The following is a 17081-nucleotide window of genomic DNA, read 5'->3' as shown; positions in this document are numbered from 1 at the left end:
CATTTATTTTCTGAAACAGTTTGAGGAAACTGATATCAGTTTGTAAACTGACATGAAGTTGTTATTGAATCTGCATTTTTTGCCCAAAAAGAGTTTCTGTTGAAACATTTAATTTAGCCCTAATCACAATTGTGCATGAACTGACAAGTACATGGAGAAAACTACATGTATAATGCTATGTGGGGTTGATTCATGAATGTTTCCTGATCTTAAGTTTTTATTAGAGTCAAAGCAGTGAAAAGAAGAAGTGTGTGAACACTAAATGATATTTTAATGCTTCAAAGCTTTCTGCCAAAGGGATATTAAGTTAAGTGTTGTGGAAGTTAATTTCATGTTGCGGGGCTAAGGGAGGTGGATATGGTAGGCCAGGCGGGAGTGCTCTGGCACTGTTGAGCCTCCCTTTCTCCTCCCCTCCCTCCACCCCGTGAGGTTTTGGGGGTCAAATTCGTACTTTCTTATGCCCTTTTATGGCCAGCTTTCAGCTTCTTTTGGGCCAAGAGTTTTTCCTATTTATGAATCTCAGACTGTAATCTGACATAGATTATGCTTGGATAAATCCAGGTGAATTGCCAGTTGTAATTTTTTTGAGGATTTTGCAATTGTGAAAGCTTATGTCCTTATAAAAATATTGTAATAAAATGTATATTTAGTTAAACTGACATGTTTAAATGATCTGTCTTACACATTTTTTTTTCAATTAGGCAGACGATCTATTCTTTCTGCAGCTTATGTGGACAGTTCAAAATGGGACGAAAGAGAAAAAGAGGTGCACAGTTTGGGTAAGAAAAGAGTTATTTTACATTTACTCATCTTGACTAACTGAAAATGCTAAAATCACTATGAAACAGGTAATATGGTTACATTTTGTAGTTCTTTACACTAAGTATCATTTTACTCCTAAAATACTAAGATTGACTAAGAGGATCAGAATCCAGTCCTGCAATTTAAAATATCTTCTTTGTTTATACTGTTTATCCTGAACAAAAACATGCAGATATTTCCCCCCAAAAGTAGACTTTATACCTTTCTTTAAAATGAGAAAATATCTTTTCTGTGAATCAGTTGCTTTCTTCATAAAATATACAGATTCTATTAATGTAATTTTTTGTTTTAATCTAAGAAGTGCCCATTCTGGGTTCTGATATCAGACTTTAAAATGCAGTCTTTCTGTGCTACTCACAATAAAAAAGATGATGTTAGATGTACAAGACGTCATTTTGTAAACTATTGGAGGATAATTCTCGCTTTCAAAAATACTGTCTAAAATCTCAGTGTCTGCTAAAATATTTTCTGAAACGTTTTGATTGTCTATGAGGAAAATTGAAATTCTTATCTTAATGTTGAATCAGCTCAAAACTATCCATTGTGGTGCTTGCATTATCTCCTGTAGACCAAGCTCCTTGGCTGGACTATACCTCCCATCAAGCATAGACCCACTGAAGGGGGGACCAAGGAGGCAACTGCCCAGGGCTCCTGGCAGCCATCACCACTACTGCAGCAGCGGCAATGGCCAGAGCCCTGGGCTCTTTAAATCACCGCCAGAGCACCATGCTCTGGGGAGCTCTCAGAGCTGCCTGGAGGCTTTTGGGAACTGCATGGCCTATCATAGTAGTTTTATGGCCAGCTTTCAGCTTCTTTTGGGCAAAGGGTTTTTCCTAATCATGAATCTCAGACTGTAATCTGACATAGATTATGCATGGATAAATCCAGGTGAATTGCCAGTTAGTGCCAGTTGTCATTTTTTTGAGGATTTTGCAATTGTGGAAGCTTGAGTTGGGGGGAGGAAAGGTACTAAAGTATCCAGTTGGTTTTCTTGACCATGCAAGAGGATATTGTGATGGGCTGGATCACAGTAATCCCCTTGGGATTGTCACCTGGTGTATTGGTCATGCCATTGAGCCCTCCAGCCTGCCCTCTGAAGCACCCCATCACCCTGTCTGGTCTATCCCAGCCAAGATAAAGAATTGGAATACAGCCTGAAAGAGGACCAAATCCCAAGTAAATCCATTTTACTCTGTATAAAAGTTTTGCACACAGAAAGTGTATACATTTGCCCTTTTTATTGATGAAAGAGAGGTGCACAGTGGTTGCTTCTTCCTTCCCTCCATGTAACAGTTATTTACACTGGGCTTGATAATAAATAAAAGTGGTTTTATTAAGTATAAAAAGTAGGATTTAAGTCAGCAATGGACAACCTAGGCTAGCAAGTGGGCTGCATAAGTTGCCGCCTTTCGTCTAAGTGGACCATAAGACTGTTGTAACCAAGATGGTCTCCTGGGATTCTTACACAAGGTAATGTGAATGTATTAATTTAGAATGCCAATTAGGCTAATTAAAAAGTACGAAGATTACAAGGGCAACTCCAGATATGTTTCTATCACTGTTTGAGTGCTCTTTACCTCTGGACGAGGCGCGTCAATGAAAACTTAACACTTTAGATAGATTTTAAAACCACAAGGCTATATTATCTTATCGCAAATAATCAACAAAGATTAATCCCCACAAAACAGTAGGGGGTTTACCAGAGTCACTGGCTCTAGGGACGATTGATGTGGTGCTGGCGACCTCAATCCGTTGGCTCTTCCAAGCCTCAGGAGAGGAACAACAGAAGTCCCTTGGTGGTAGTCGGCGCCGAAGCTGGCGACCTCAATCCTTGGGTCCTTCCGGGCCCTCAGAGAGGAACAGCCAGGAGTTTCTCGAAGCGCTGGAATCAGGTGCGAAGTGTTCACCTTCCGTGAAGACCTCGTCCTCTTCCTGCACTTCGGCGCAGCTGGAACTGGCGATGGAAGCTAAAACCCTGACTACTGTGCCTTAAACTATTCTAAAACAAAACCCTAAGTAAATCGCAACGCACCCGCCGAACAAGCTCGACAATGGGCGACATGCGTGGACCGACGCGAACCTGACGAACAGTCATGATCTATCTACCACTAAACTAACTAAACCTAAAAAGAGAGAGACACAAGCCTTCTCCTTGGTCTACTCCTTAACTTAACTCATTTACTCTAATCACTCATTGGGGGACAATAACGCATCCAATCACACGTCTCATGCAACCTAGTGTATCCTAAGCCTATCCCGACGACCCGACGCGACAATGCCAACAAGTGTGTCACAGGCTTTTATAGACTAGTCTCATACATATGCATGAGGGCTTCATTTTAAAATGATTGGTTGGTACAAGATGCGCATTAGCATAAATTTAAAACAATTGGTTCTTAAACATATTAATTACTTATTCATGACATAATGTTCTCCTTATGAATATTCATTGAGCCAACAGACTAGACTCATGAATATTCATTTACAGTTGAAATTTGAAATGTACACCAGTCAGTTGACAGTCATGATGACTCAGCAATGTCTATGATGACGTATGCCTATCTTATCTTATACAGGCACATTATCAATTAATATTAGTTAGAGGTGTTCATTAAGATGTTATCACAAGCACTCATTAAATATACAATTCTGTTAACCTTTCTAACAGGATAGGCTAGTTCTGTTAACTGTACTTGCGTAACTAGAATTGGCAGGGTGTGCTGATTGAACTGCAGCAGTGCATTGACTAGATGCAGAGGGAGCACATGGCTCTTACAGTCAATGTTGTATGCAATCAGCATGCATCCCACTTCGCATGTCCTTGCTTTATGTGCGTGTCACTTTAGTAATACTGGCAGGAAAAAAACTACATGGACAGAAACCAGTGGAATCTGGCAACCTGGCATGTGGGCAATGACAGAAAAATTGCTTGCAGGCCACACATAGATCTTCAATGGGTCATATGTGGCCCTTGGGCCACAGGTTGCCCACCCTGGTTTAAGTGATTGCAAGTGAAAACAGAGACAGAACAAAGTAAGTTACTAAGCCAAGATAAAACATGCCAGCTAATCCTAATATACTAGGAAACTTATTGCATCAAATTCTTGCCTCACAGCCTTCTACCTTAGACTCAGTCGTTCGCACTGTTCAGTCCTAGATGTTTCCGGCAGACATCTTGTATGGTTAGTGGGGGTCTCCTGGCTTTTGAATACCCATTGACCTCAGTGAGACTTGGGGGTGGGGGAGAGCCCCTCCTGCGGTCAGACAATATCTTATTCCTTGGGCTGCTGAACAGGACCTTTCCACTGCCATAGAAATGCTGGAGCAATGTGGTCTCATTGAACCTTCAACTTCATAAGAACGGCCGTACTGGGTCAGACCAAAGGTCCATCTAGCCCAGTATCCGGTCTACCGACAGTGGCCAGCACCAGGTGCCCCAGAGAGGGTGGACCGAAGACAACGATCAAGCGATTTGTCTCCTGCCATCCCTCTCCAGCCTCTGACAGACAGAGGCCAAGGACACCATTTTATCCCCTGGCTAATAGCCTTTTATGGACCTAACCTCCATGAAATTATCTAGCTTCTCTTTAAACTCTATTAAACTTCCTGTGCCAATGCCCCAGCATGGCCCATATGTAAACCTGGTGGGTCCTGGAGGTTAACCATTGACTACTGGGAACTAAACTGTGTCACTTCAGTCCTTGCTGATTTGGTAGCCAGGGGTGGGTATAATTGTAGACTTGAGGCAAAACCCACCACTGAAACTGTGATCCCTGCCAAGTAAAGGCAGTTTTCCGTCAGCTTCCAGAGGCCAGAGGAATAGTCAAAAAGCTGTTAGAAACATCCAGCACTGAGAACCATCGGTCTCCTGGCTAGATTCAGGCAATCATTTCAGAGAGGCCGGCTACCAAATCAGAAAGGAGGGAAGTGACACAATTTAGTTCCCTTATCCTGTGTTAGCTGTCTGGCTGCTCCGAGGGTGAGCGGGGGGAGGGGAGGGCGGGACTCAAGTCCCCAACCCTGCACTCTCCAGACAAATGCCATAGTCCCCAGTCCACTCAAAAACCCAGAGCACATCCCAGTAGTCTCAGGACCCACCAGGTTGCCTGTAAGCTGCGCAGATGTTTACTGAGCCCCTCTCAGAGGTTCAAAGCTCCTGAACAGGCAGGGAGCTCAGCTGACTGGCAGGGTGAGGGACATTTAGCTAAGCAGCAGCTAAACAGAGCTAGAGTGCAGTCCGGATTATCCGACCTTCGCTTATCCGACCTTCCGGTTTATCCGACATAGCCATTCAACATGCTATTTATATGTCCATGCGTCGCATACCGCCATGGCCGTAGCTTCGTTTGTTCCTTTGCACCACTGATTTATGTTTGTTCTGTGATTGTGTTTCATTTTTCCAATTGCATTTTCCCCTTAGTGTAATATAATTTTATTGTTTGAGGAACATGGCATGTGAGAGAAAAAGTGGTTCTTTCCATTGAACAAAAACTCGAAGCATTAAAGAGAATAGACAAAGGCGAGTCCATGCTAAAAATTGCATCCGAACTCAGTGTGGGGCGACTTACAGTTGGTGACTGGAATAGAGGAAAAGAAGTGAGTTAGAAAAGTGGTGCTCTGATCGACTTTCAGGTGCAGGACTGAAGGACAGAAAAACAATGAAAAAATGTGAATATGAAAATGTGAGTGAAGTTTCATTCTTATGGTTCACACAGCAAAGGGATAAGGACATGCCTATCACAGGCTCTGAGTTTCCAAAAGGAATTTAATGAAGGGGAACCTGATTTCATGGCTAGTATAGGCTGGTTTGATTGCTGGAAAAAAAAGATACAGGTTAAGGCAGCTCAGTATATGTGGCGAAAAATTATAGGCAAATCAGGAAGGGTTTCTGAAATTTAAAGCAAATTTTCATTGTCTCATCAAAAATGAAGGATTATCATGTGAGCAGATATATAACTGTGATAAGATAGGCTTAAACTATAAAATGCTGCCTTCAAAAACTCTAGCTTCTCGGGCTGAAGCTTCAGCTCCTGGGCATAAATGAAGTAAAGAAAGAGTGATGATTCTAGCCTGTATTAACGCTACTGGTAACCACAAACTAAGACTCACATTTATTGGAAAGGCAAAAAACCCACGAGCTTTCAAAAACATAGCACCTCTGCTCTACCAGTTTCGTACAAGAATCAGAGGAATGCATGGATGGATTCAGCAATTTTCCGAGGCTGGTTTTTCAATGAATTTCTTCCTTCAGTAGAACAATTTTTGAATTCGGTAAACCTACCAAGGAAAGCAATCCTTGTCATTGATAATGCGCCATCTCATCCTCATGAGGATGAACTGATCAGTGGGGTATCAGCAGAATGAATATGTGGACAAAGAAACCATCTACTTCAAGACAGACCCAAGAAAACCAACAATAGAACACCACTTGTCATCACCTACAACCCCCAACTTAAACCTGTCCAACACATTATCAATAAACTACAGCCTATATTGGAACAGGATACCATACTCAAAGAGGCTCTGGGAGACAGACCCATAGTCTCCTATAGACAACCACCTAACCTCAAGATGATTCTTACCAACCACCACAGGACATACCACACTAATACCAACCCTGGTACCTTCCCTTGCAACAAACCCCGTTGCCAGCTTTGTCCACATATTCATTCTGCTGATACCATTATTGGACCTAACCAAGTGAGTTATAAGATCAAGAACACATATTCCTGCGCATCCAGAAATATAATCTATGCTATCATGTGCCGAAAGTGTCCGTCTGCTATGTACATTGGACAAACATCTCAGACACTTCGCCAAAGGATTAATGCCCACAAAACAGATATCAGACAAGATCACAAAGAGAAAACAGTTTCTTGCCACTTTAACCAGAAAGGACACTCTCTAAATGACTTAGCCACCTGCATTCTGCTACAAAGACCTTTTACATCTGCACTTGAAAGGGAATCCTCTGAACTGTCATTCATGTTAAAATTCGACACTTGCCAACAAGGACTTAACAAGTCTTTGAACTTTCTCACCCATTACCAAGACAGTTTCCCCAATTATCACCTGTAATACCATTAACTCACAAACATCCCACTCTCCCTACCTTTAATATCAGCAATTCACAGACACTTACCTTCCTTCCTCCCCCTTCCCACCCCCCCGCATCCCCCTTCTGTTCTGCAATGTGATTTGTCCTTTTCATATTTGTTCATTTTTTTAATTGTATCCTTTGGTATATATGGTTGTGACTACTTTCTTCCACTATTTGATCTGAGGAAGTGGGTCTGGCCCACGAAAGCTCATCATCTAATAAACCATCTTGTTAGTCTTTAAAGTGCTACATTGTCCTGCATTTTGCTTCAACTACCCCAGACTAACACGGCTACATTTCTAACACAAGAAATGGTGCAAGAAAATTGTGGTAACCTGCTACCTTTGTTATAACAAATTCCAGGCTGTGAGAAGGTGAATGATGATGATATACAGGAATGGATGGAGAAAGACGAGCAATAAGAACTGACTGACCGCAACATAATAGCTCTGGTGAATCGGTATGACAATGACAATGAAGATGAAGATACAAACGACCAGGGCTCGACAAACTATAGAATCTCGCCCATGGCAAGTAGATTTCAGCCGCGTGCCCCGTTCACTGGTGGTGCGCGCATGCGCAGTGCGGGGCTAGCGAGCGGTTTTCGCCGCCGTTTGTCAAGCCCTGCAAATGACAATGACAAAACGGAGAGAATTAGTCATAGTGAAGGGGTCAAGGCTCTCGAGGCGTCACTGGCTTATGTTGAACAACAAGGGGAGGCAACTGCTAGTGATGTTATGTTATTGAGATGCTGATGCAACCTCACCACAAGGAAGAGAAACAAAGCTGGGAAACAAACTTCAATCACTAATTTTTTTAAACAATAACTTTAGCATTTTGCCATATTGCATACTAAATGTTCTGTACTCTATTATGTTATATTAAGAAATGAGAGAAATATTGGTACACAAAAGTTCTATTCCACTGCTCTGGCTTTGTAGTGTTTCAGTCTTGTTCATTTACGGGTTGTATGCATATAATGTATTGTTATAATCTTGTCTCTGTAAAAATAATGATGGTTGCGTTCTAGACAATCTGATTCCCTTCTGTGACAAGGTAACTTGTTCTGTGGATGTGAGGAAGGTAGTGAATGTGATATTCCTTGATTTTAGCAAAGCTTTTGATATGTTCTCCCACAGTATTCTTGCCAACAAGTTAAGGAAGTATGGATTGGATAAATGGTGGATAGAAAGCTGGCTAGATTGTTGAGCTCAATGGGTAGCGATCAATTGCTCAATGTCTGGTTGGCATTCGGTATGAAGCAGAGTGCCATAGGGGTTTTGTTCAACATCTTTATTAATGACCTGGATAAGGGGATGTATTGCACCTCTTAGCAAGTTTGCAGATGACGCTAAGCTAGGGAAGAGATAGATACGTTGGAGGGCAGGGATAGGGTCCAGAGTAACCTAGACAAATTGGAGAATTGGGCCAAAAGAAATCCGATGAGGTTGAACAAGGACAAGTGAAGAGTCCTGCACTTGGGACAGAAGAATCCCAAGTACTGCTACAGGCTGCGGACCAACTGGCTAAATAGCAGTTCAACAGAAAAGGACCTGAGGATTGCAGTGGATGAGAAGCTGGATATGAGTCAACAGTGTGCTCTGGTAGCGAAGAAGGCAAATGGAATATTAGAGTGCATTAGATTAGAAGGAGCATTGTCAGCAGATCTAAAGAAGTGATTATTCCCCTTTATTCGGTATGGGTGAGGCCACACCTGAAGTATTGCGTCCAGGTTTGAACCCCCCACTACAGGAAGGATGTGGACGCATTGGAGAAGGTCCAGCGAAGGGCAACAAAAATTATTAGGGGGCTAGAGCACATGACTTATGAGAAGAGGCTGAGGGATTTGGGCTTATTTAGTCTACAGAAGAGACGACTGAGGAGGGATTTGATCGCAGTCTTTAACTACCTGAAGGGGGATTCCAAAGAGGATGGAGAGAGGCTGTTCTCAGTGGTGACAGATGACAGAATGAGGAGCAATGGTCTCAAGTTGCAGTGGGGACGGTCTAGGTTGGATATTAGGAAAAACTACTTTAATAGGAGGGTGGTGAAGCACTGGAATAGGTTGCCTAGGGAGGTGGTGGAATCTCCTATCCCTAGTGGTTTATAACTCCCAACTTGACGAAGCCTTGGCTGGGATGATTTAGTTGGGGTTGGCCCTGCTTTGGGCAAGGGGTTGGACTCAATGACCTTCTGAGGTCTCTTCCAATTCTATGATAATAGCCTAAACTTAATGTTCTTGGAGTGGTAGGATTGAGAGTGCCAGGTATTGGAAAGGATGCAGAGGAGAATATTGGTTAGTTTTGGATGTGGATTAGAAGGTAAAGAACAGTGGTTTTTAAAAGGTGAGATTGTGAGATGCATTGCTTATGGTTTTCAAATAGCATACCGATGGGGGAAAATCAGTTTAATATAATTGGCTCTCTTCTGAAAATTAGATGTTCAGAAAATAGGAGGACTGGATGGATCTATGTTCTCTAGAATATTATGTGCTCTAACAACAAAGATGAAGTTAACTGATTGATGGGAAGTCAAGACAGGACCAGTATTCTTTGTAAACTGAGTGTTTGGGCAGCCACCCAGGAGAGATTAAAATGCTGCCCAATTGATTAGCAGAGTGCAGACAGCTAGCAGTATGTGTTTCTACTGGTGATGCACATCTACACATGCCTCAGTGCATATAACAAAATTTGTTCCATGCATGAATGGCAGATATTAGAGGGAACATTGACATCACTAATGGGCAGCAAAATAAGTTTTCTTTTTCCTTGCGAAAGAATTGGCATTTTAGTAATCTAAACAGTCCTATCAGAACAATAGATGGCAGTGCTCTCATTGTAGACATCAATGATTCTCATTCAAGACCTTTGTTGTTATAAAAATTAGTTCTTTGCTGATGGCTCCTAGTAACATGGAGGCCAGCGCCAGGTATGTGTGCTGCGTCTCATTTGCAATTTAGTAGTTGTGAGCAGTGAGACATTTGAAGAACTGGAGCATAAACTTTCTGGGCAAAGACCCACTTCGTCAGATGCATGTAGTGGAAATTCCAGAGGCAGGTATAAATACACAGGCATAAGAAAAGAGTTCCAATCAAGACTAAGGTTAAAGACAATCTCTAACTTTAGTCTTGATTGGAACTCTTTTCTTATGCCTGTGTATTTATACTTGCCTCTGGAATTTCCACTACATGCATCTGATGAAGTGGGTCTTTGCCCACAAAAGCTTATGCTCCGATAAATCTATTTGTCTATAAGGTGCCACAGGACTTCTTGTTTTTGCAGATTCAGACTAACACAGCTACCCTTCTGATATCTGAAGTACTGTAGCACTTGTCAAAGTCAGACAGGACTCACAGATTTGTCAGACCGCTCTGTTTATTCAGCAAAGCTGCTCTGCCAAATTAACCCAGAAAATGTGAGCCCTATACAAGGTTCAAACCCCTCGATTATACAGTCAAAAGAAAGCCAAGTTAACAGGATTAAAAAGAGGGGCAAAACTTCACATAATTAGTGTGAGACTAGTCAAGTATCTTCATTTCAACATCAAGCACACAGCAATCTCCTGTCCCTATCTCCCTGTTTATCTCAATTGTTTTCTGCCTAACACCTAATGTTCCTTTTCCTGTTAACTCTGGCTAGCACTCTGGAATCTGCATACCTACAAACAACATTAACATACTTTTCTTCTTCCTGTTTAGAGACAAACAGTATTCCTTCAACTTATTCAATTATTACAGCATAATTCATCTTTCTCTTACAGTATAATTCTTTCTCCTTTCACACACTAAAGGCATAGGATAAGCTCTTGATTCCAGCCATTATTAAATCTCCCAACACGGGGCAGGATTTTTCCCTCCCAAGCATTTTGTTTTTATAAAAACTGAATTAGCACTTGACAGTTCTGTACTGAAGTATGTCCCCACTCACAGTACAAGTATGCCGTAGGTCTCAGAATTGCCTCATCACTGGGCTTCAACCTTGTTCTTGATGAACCACCTTTATGAGATTGGACAGTGCAGTCTGCATACCACGTCCATGTTTTGTCATAAGGATGTCAATTGTCAGATTGGTTTGTGTGATAGAATGACGTCTACTGAGGAATTGAACTGAAATGCATTCATGTTCCAGGCCACCAAACAGCAATCTGAAGTTAGCCACTTCTGACCTGAGTTAAATTTCAAATCAGTAACTTGGGAGATGACAGACTTTCTTTCATTAGTACATCCCGAGCCACCTAATTGTAGGGAGCAGAAATTTTAGTTTCCAGGAACAGATTTAAAAATAAATGATCAGACATCCTAAAGCCTATTATTCCCATGACTGAGAGAGGAAGATGATGTCTTGAATTTAAGTTACCCCCCTTTTTTTTAAAAATACATGCCAAATCTTTTATAGTCTGAAGAAAATTACCTTTTTTATGAAAGATAATAATTCAGTAAAAATTAACCTAGTATGCATACATATGTGAGAGTTGATCATATTAGTCTACTATTTGATAATTACCACATTTTCTGTGGATATGTATTAGAATTTAAATACACATTCACTTTGGCCATGTAAACACTAGGGATGTGAAAGATTAAACAGGTGATGCTTACTGATTCTAGTTAACCAGTAACTGGTGGGAGCTGGAGCAGCAGGCAGGGCAGCTCTGGTGCTCTGCGGGTAGAAGCTGTTCCAATGGAGGCGAGGAGCCAGGAGCCAACGGCAGCGCCAATCCCCACATGGGAGCTGGCAGAGCCAGCCCTAGTGCAGGGGACTGCTCTGGCCGGGTTGGAGTGGTCCCCAGTGTGGATCCTGCAAACAGTGTAGAAAAGTAAAATGCTTTAAGCACTAATCTGTTATTTCATTAATGAAAGATTAAGACATGGCCTCTTTCAGAATTCATTAGTTTTTGAAGATTAGCCTTAGATACTTATGCCTAATTACACAAAACAAGTTACTTAGAAAAATAAAAATCACAATGAAATGATGTTCTAAAGAATGGCACAATAATGCAGTCTGTAAAGCAGTCCACCCCCTACTTCTGGGGCATTCTTGCTGGAGTACTTGACTGTGATCAGATAGGTGAACTGACATTATTTGAGCCAATTTACCAGCTTTCCACACTTACACACAATACATTCATAATTTGCAGCACAGCTAATATTTTGTTAAATAGCAACCCACTTCACTATTGAACAATTTAAAATAATGAAATTCAGAAAATAAACATTCGTCTCTCTGTTCACACCAAAGTGAACTTGGAATATGTTTAGTGCAAATTATTCATTCTTCTCTAGTAGCTACAGTAGAAGCCGTAGTTTGGCTGAACAATATCGTTAAATGATTTTTCTTTCCTATACTTAAAGCTTTGATTTTAGTGTGATTTTTTTATACTGGGACTGAGGAAGCAGTGTCAGTGGTGCATGTTTCTTTCCGTGATGAAGTGCTGACAGATTTCCAACTTCACTCACTGATGAAATGACTAATCCTACAGGTCATATGTGTCTTTCTCAAATACTTCAGTAGGAGTTGTGTGAGTGCCTTTCAGGACTGAACATCAACACTCAAAGTTGTCCTAGGCATCACCTTTCAGCTAGAGATAGAAATGTATTAGATCCTCAAAAGTCAATGAATTCTGAAAGAGGCTGCTACAAATGTATTTCTCAAGCTGTACATTCATTCATCATAGAACTATATTGTGGTTTTGTTTAAATACCGAAGAGATTCTTTTTGAATATTTCCTGTTCTTTTCACTGTAGATTAAAAACTCTAGATAGTCTCCGCTTAACATGCTCAGGTGGGCACCTTTCTGCAATTAGTCTTCTGGTAATTGCTGTCAGTGTGCTGTTGCTGCTATATCTGTTGGCCCTGGGGAGTAATTCATTCCACTGTTTGAATTTTATCACTGTTGCGAAGAATCAACAGTCCTTTCCAACTGTTATCTGTTGTGTAGAGTGGTGGTTGCCAGCTGCAGTGGGCTGCGGACCTCTGGCTGCCAGGCTGCAGCATCGCTGGAGGCCAGAGCTGGGGTACATTGCTCTCGCTGCAGCTGTTGGGAGAGGCATGCCCTGCCCTACATCTCAGCCATCCAGCATCGGGCAGAGGTGGGGTCTCTTCCTGGGCACAGAAGAGCATTTCCTCATAATCAAAGAGGCTGTCAAAGGGGGTGCTGTAGTCATCATGAACAGAACAGATTATGAACAGCAGGCTGCCAGATAACTCACTAATACCAGATTCTACAGTAGGGGTGGGCAATAATTTTTTGCCGGGGGCCACTTCAGAAATTTTTTAAGTGGTCCTGGGCCTCTCCTGAAGGGGCAGGGCCTAAAGTGGAAGGGTCGGGGCCAGGATATTTTCCTGCTTCCCCACCCACAGTCCATGATTAGTCTGGGGGTAGGGGAGCACCTTTGCCTCCCCCAAAGATTCCCTCTAGGGCACCGATGCCCCTGGCAATAGGAGGAGACTTTGTGCACTCCCCCTTCTGCCCGTAGGCCAGTCAGGGCTTGGGGGGCTGGATCCGGCCCACTGAGGCCCTTTTGTCCACCCCTGTTCTACAGGCTTCTCTCCTCTGATTCCACTAAAGAATACCAAAAAACCCTAAACCATCTGCTCATGAAACTTCTTGCTACGAGTCAGGACCAAATCTACATAAACACTTCCCCAAATCCCTGACCAGGAATTTTCTATCTGCTACCAAGATACACAAACCTGAAAATTCCAGACGACCTATCATTTGAAGCATAGGCACACACACAGCAGGCTTGTTTAGTTATATTGACGCTCTCATCAGGCTACCAACACTCCTAACTATCTTTGAGACACCACTGACTTTCTCAGGGAAGACAGATTACAGGCTGTCAGGAACGCTATCCGTGATGATGCCACTGCACACCTGTGATTTTGTCCTCACCTACAACTATTTCCAATTTGGAGACAATTTATATCTTTAAGTCAGTGACGCAGTTAGGGACACCCACATGGCTACACAATATGCCAACATTTTTATGGCTGACCTTGAACAGCGTTTCCTCAGCTCTCGTCCGCTAACCTTACTCTTCTTATGCTACATTGATGTCATTTTCATCATATGGACCCACAGGAAGGAGATTCTTGAAGAATTCCATAGGGATTTCCTCTCTCTCAGTGTTCTGTAATGTTATTTAGCTCTAATATATCCTGAAATGTCATCTTAGAGCCTAATAAGAGTGGAAGTGTTGTTGATGCTGATAGACAATACTGACCTCCGGTGGTTCCGCAAATTCTCTGGTTCGGCACCAGTCAGGTGTTGAGGGTGCCAGACTAGAAAGGTTCAATCTGTACCATGTTGGGCATTATTGGAACAGGCTTATGAGATGTTAACATCCATTTGTGATTTGATGTTTTTCTTCTTGGGCTTCAATCACTGTGTTGGTTGGTTCTGTGGTTTTTATTTTATTCTAAAACTAGCAGAAATACCTGGCGTTGCCCGGGTATAGTATAGTAAAAGGTGTGATGAATGAACTACGTCAATGACATTAACATAGCATATTTTATTGGAAATACTTTTCTCTTATATATTACTTTAAGAAATTAACATAGTTAGTGATGTGCTTATAAAACACATTTACATTTAACTCATTTCTTAATAACAAAAGGTGTGGTAAATGAACTACGTAAATTACATTAACATAACATTTTATTGGAAATATTTGTTCTGTTATCATAGGGAAAGGATCTCATAGTTGCAGTTTATGTGACATGCTTAACAGAAGAGACCAGCAAATGCCTCTGATCAGGCGCTATTAAAAGCAAATTAGTGGCCCGGCGGAGGGGCGCAGCACTCAGTTGAGCGCCCCTGGCCGTGTACGTCACCGCCCCGCCCCTCCTCTCCCGTGGAGGCCTGAATGAGCGCGCAACACTCAGCCCAGCCGCCACGGAGGGAGGGGAAGAGGGCCGGGCACTGACGTACATAGCCGGGGGCGGGGCCGTGTACGTCACCGCCCCCTCCTTTCCCTCCTCCACCAGGGCCCGGCCGAGGGGCACAACACTCAGCACCACGGCGGGAGGAGAAAGGGGGGCGGTGACATACATGGCCACGCCCCTTGGCCATGTACGTCAGCGCCCCGCCCCCCCCCCCCTTTCCCTCTGGCTGGGGCCCAGCTGAGCAGTGCAGAGCGCCACAGGGGAAGGGGGGCAGGTAGCTGTCGTACACGGCCAGGGGGCATGGCCGTGTACATCAGCATTACAGACGCACAGACACTGGGCTACTATATGTATGATAAGAAAAAACAAAAACAGAAGCATTGTCCAGTAAACACCAAACTTGAAACCAACAATGAACTTTCAAGGCATCTGTCCAGCTTGTTTAGGCACTTATTAATTTCACCTGTTGCTTTATGATTAATAAGTCTTTTCCCAATATCAAACATTTTGAAAAAATCCTCCATGTATTTCCATCTAACTCCAAATGAAAATAAAATACATTGCTAAGAACCGATATTCAATGTCATGACAGTAGGCCTTGTTCCAGTTTGCAAAAGAGTTAATCTTTTACTGTCAGTTTCTCTCAGTAACTTTGGTTGGTGGGAAATAATTTTATTTGTGTTTCTACAGCTGAATTGGCCACATTAATGGACAGAACCTACGAAAGAAATCTTCCCGTCAGCTCTTTGACAATATCACGGGTAAGAAAGAAAACTCACCTTTGTTAATAGTGGAGTGTGACATGAGAATACTTAACTTATCCCTTATGAGTTCACTTGATTTCTTATCTGTGCTCAGAGTCCAACTATACAAGTGTTGTTATATTGCTAAATTGAATCATAAGCTGTATAAAACTCTGCTATAGCCACCTGCTTTCACTGATTCTTGTACTTGGAGCGTAAGCTTTTCAGCACAAAGACTATGTTTTTATGATGTGTTTATACAGTGCCTACCACAGTAGGTCCTGACCCATTATTGAGTCCTTAGATGCTCTATACAGTACAGATCACATAGAGTACAGATCATATATGTATATTTAATATATACATATTAGATTAGATTCACTGAAACTGGCACAGAAGAGTATAACTTAAAATCCCCTGCACCAGCCTGGGCTGTGCACCAAAGGTAAAAAGACCCATCCATCCCTATTGAGTGCTGGCAAAGCTGCTGTTGCCCACCCTTTTGTGGTTTCTGTTTGTGACAGCAACGGCTTTAAAATCCACTAGGTATGAGGTGGCCAAACTAAACCTGAGAAGGAGCCAGAATTGACCGATGCACATTGCCAAAGAGCAACAGTTCTATGTCACCAGCCCGATCATCTCCCCACCATCACTCTCAGCACATCCTGCCCACTGGCAGCCCCACCAGTCAGTGCCTCCTTCTCCTTTTCCTCCTGCCCACCGTGATCAGCTCTCTCTCAGTGGGAGACACTGGAGGGGGGAAGCATGGGTGTGACAGGCTGAGTGGTGAGGGTAAGAAGTGGTAGAATCCTAGAGGGGAAGAGTAAAAGGGACAGTGCCTAGGGCAGAGCTGGAGGTTGAACAGTGAGCACCCTCCGGCTCAGTGGAAAGTTGGCACAGGTAGTTCCAGCCCTGGATCTGGTACCTATGTAAGGAGCTGCATATTAATTTCTGAAGAGCCACATGTGGCCACCCCTGCACTAGGTGCTCCATAGCAGTGGCTCTCAACCTTTCCAGACTACTGTATCCCTTTCAGGAGTCTGATTCATCATGCATACCCCCAAGTTACTTCACTTAAAAATTACTTGCTTACAGAATCAGACACAAAGGACAGCACACTGAAAAATTGCTTACATTCTTATTTCCCCCCTATAATTACAAAATAAATTAGTTTGAATATTAATATTGTTCTACTTCCGTGCATAGCATATACAGTAGTATAAAGTCGTTGTATGAAATTTTAATTTGTACTGACTTTGCTAGTGCTTATTATGTAGCCTGTTGTAAAACTAGGCAAATAATCTTGATGAGTTGATGTACCCCCTGCATACTCTTGGGGTACGTGTGTCCCTGGATGAGACTTGCTGCTCTATAGGAATCCCATTTGTCTAGGCAACTTCAGGGAAATACACTGCCTGGCCATCCATTCTCCTCCCTCTTTAGGCCTCCCGCCAGAGTGGGGATTTTGGCCACTTTCTACCACTGCAATTTTCTCCCTCACTTCAGCAGAACTTGACAGCATGTTGATTT

General features: G+C 42.6%; 1 protein-coding gene across 2 annotated transcripts in view; it reads left to right on the top strand.

The window, feature by feature from the left end:
- MRPS27 (mitochondrial ribosomal protein S27) overlaps positions 1–17081 on the top strand; it is an 89605-nt gene that overhangs the window by 7323 nt on the left and 65201 nt on the right. Inside the window, exons 2-3 of one of the 2 annotated variants that reach the window (XM_006124359.3) lie at positions 702–779; positions 15499–15569. In XM_006124359.3, coding sequence (XP_006124421.3) covers positions 702–779; positions 15499–15569 — 149 coding nt within the window. Of the gene's footprint in view, positions 1–701; positions 780–12958; positions 13011–15498; positions 15570–17081 lie in introns of those variants that run through there. The other variant, XM_075932242.2, reaches the window with a different exon arrangement.

This window comes from Pelodiscus sinensis, chromosome 6 (assembly GCF_052426305.1).
Source record: "Pelodiscus sinensis isolate ZL-2025 chromosome 6, ASM5242630v1, whole genome shotgun sequence".
Lineage (NCBI taxonomy): Eukaryota > Metazoa > Chordata > Testudines > Trionychidae > Pelodiscus > Pelodiscus sinensis.
Note: the sequence above shows the minus strand (reverse complement) of the source record. Positions and strands in the feature narration are given on the sequence as shown.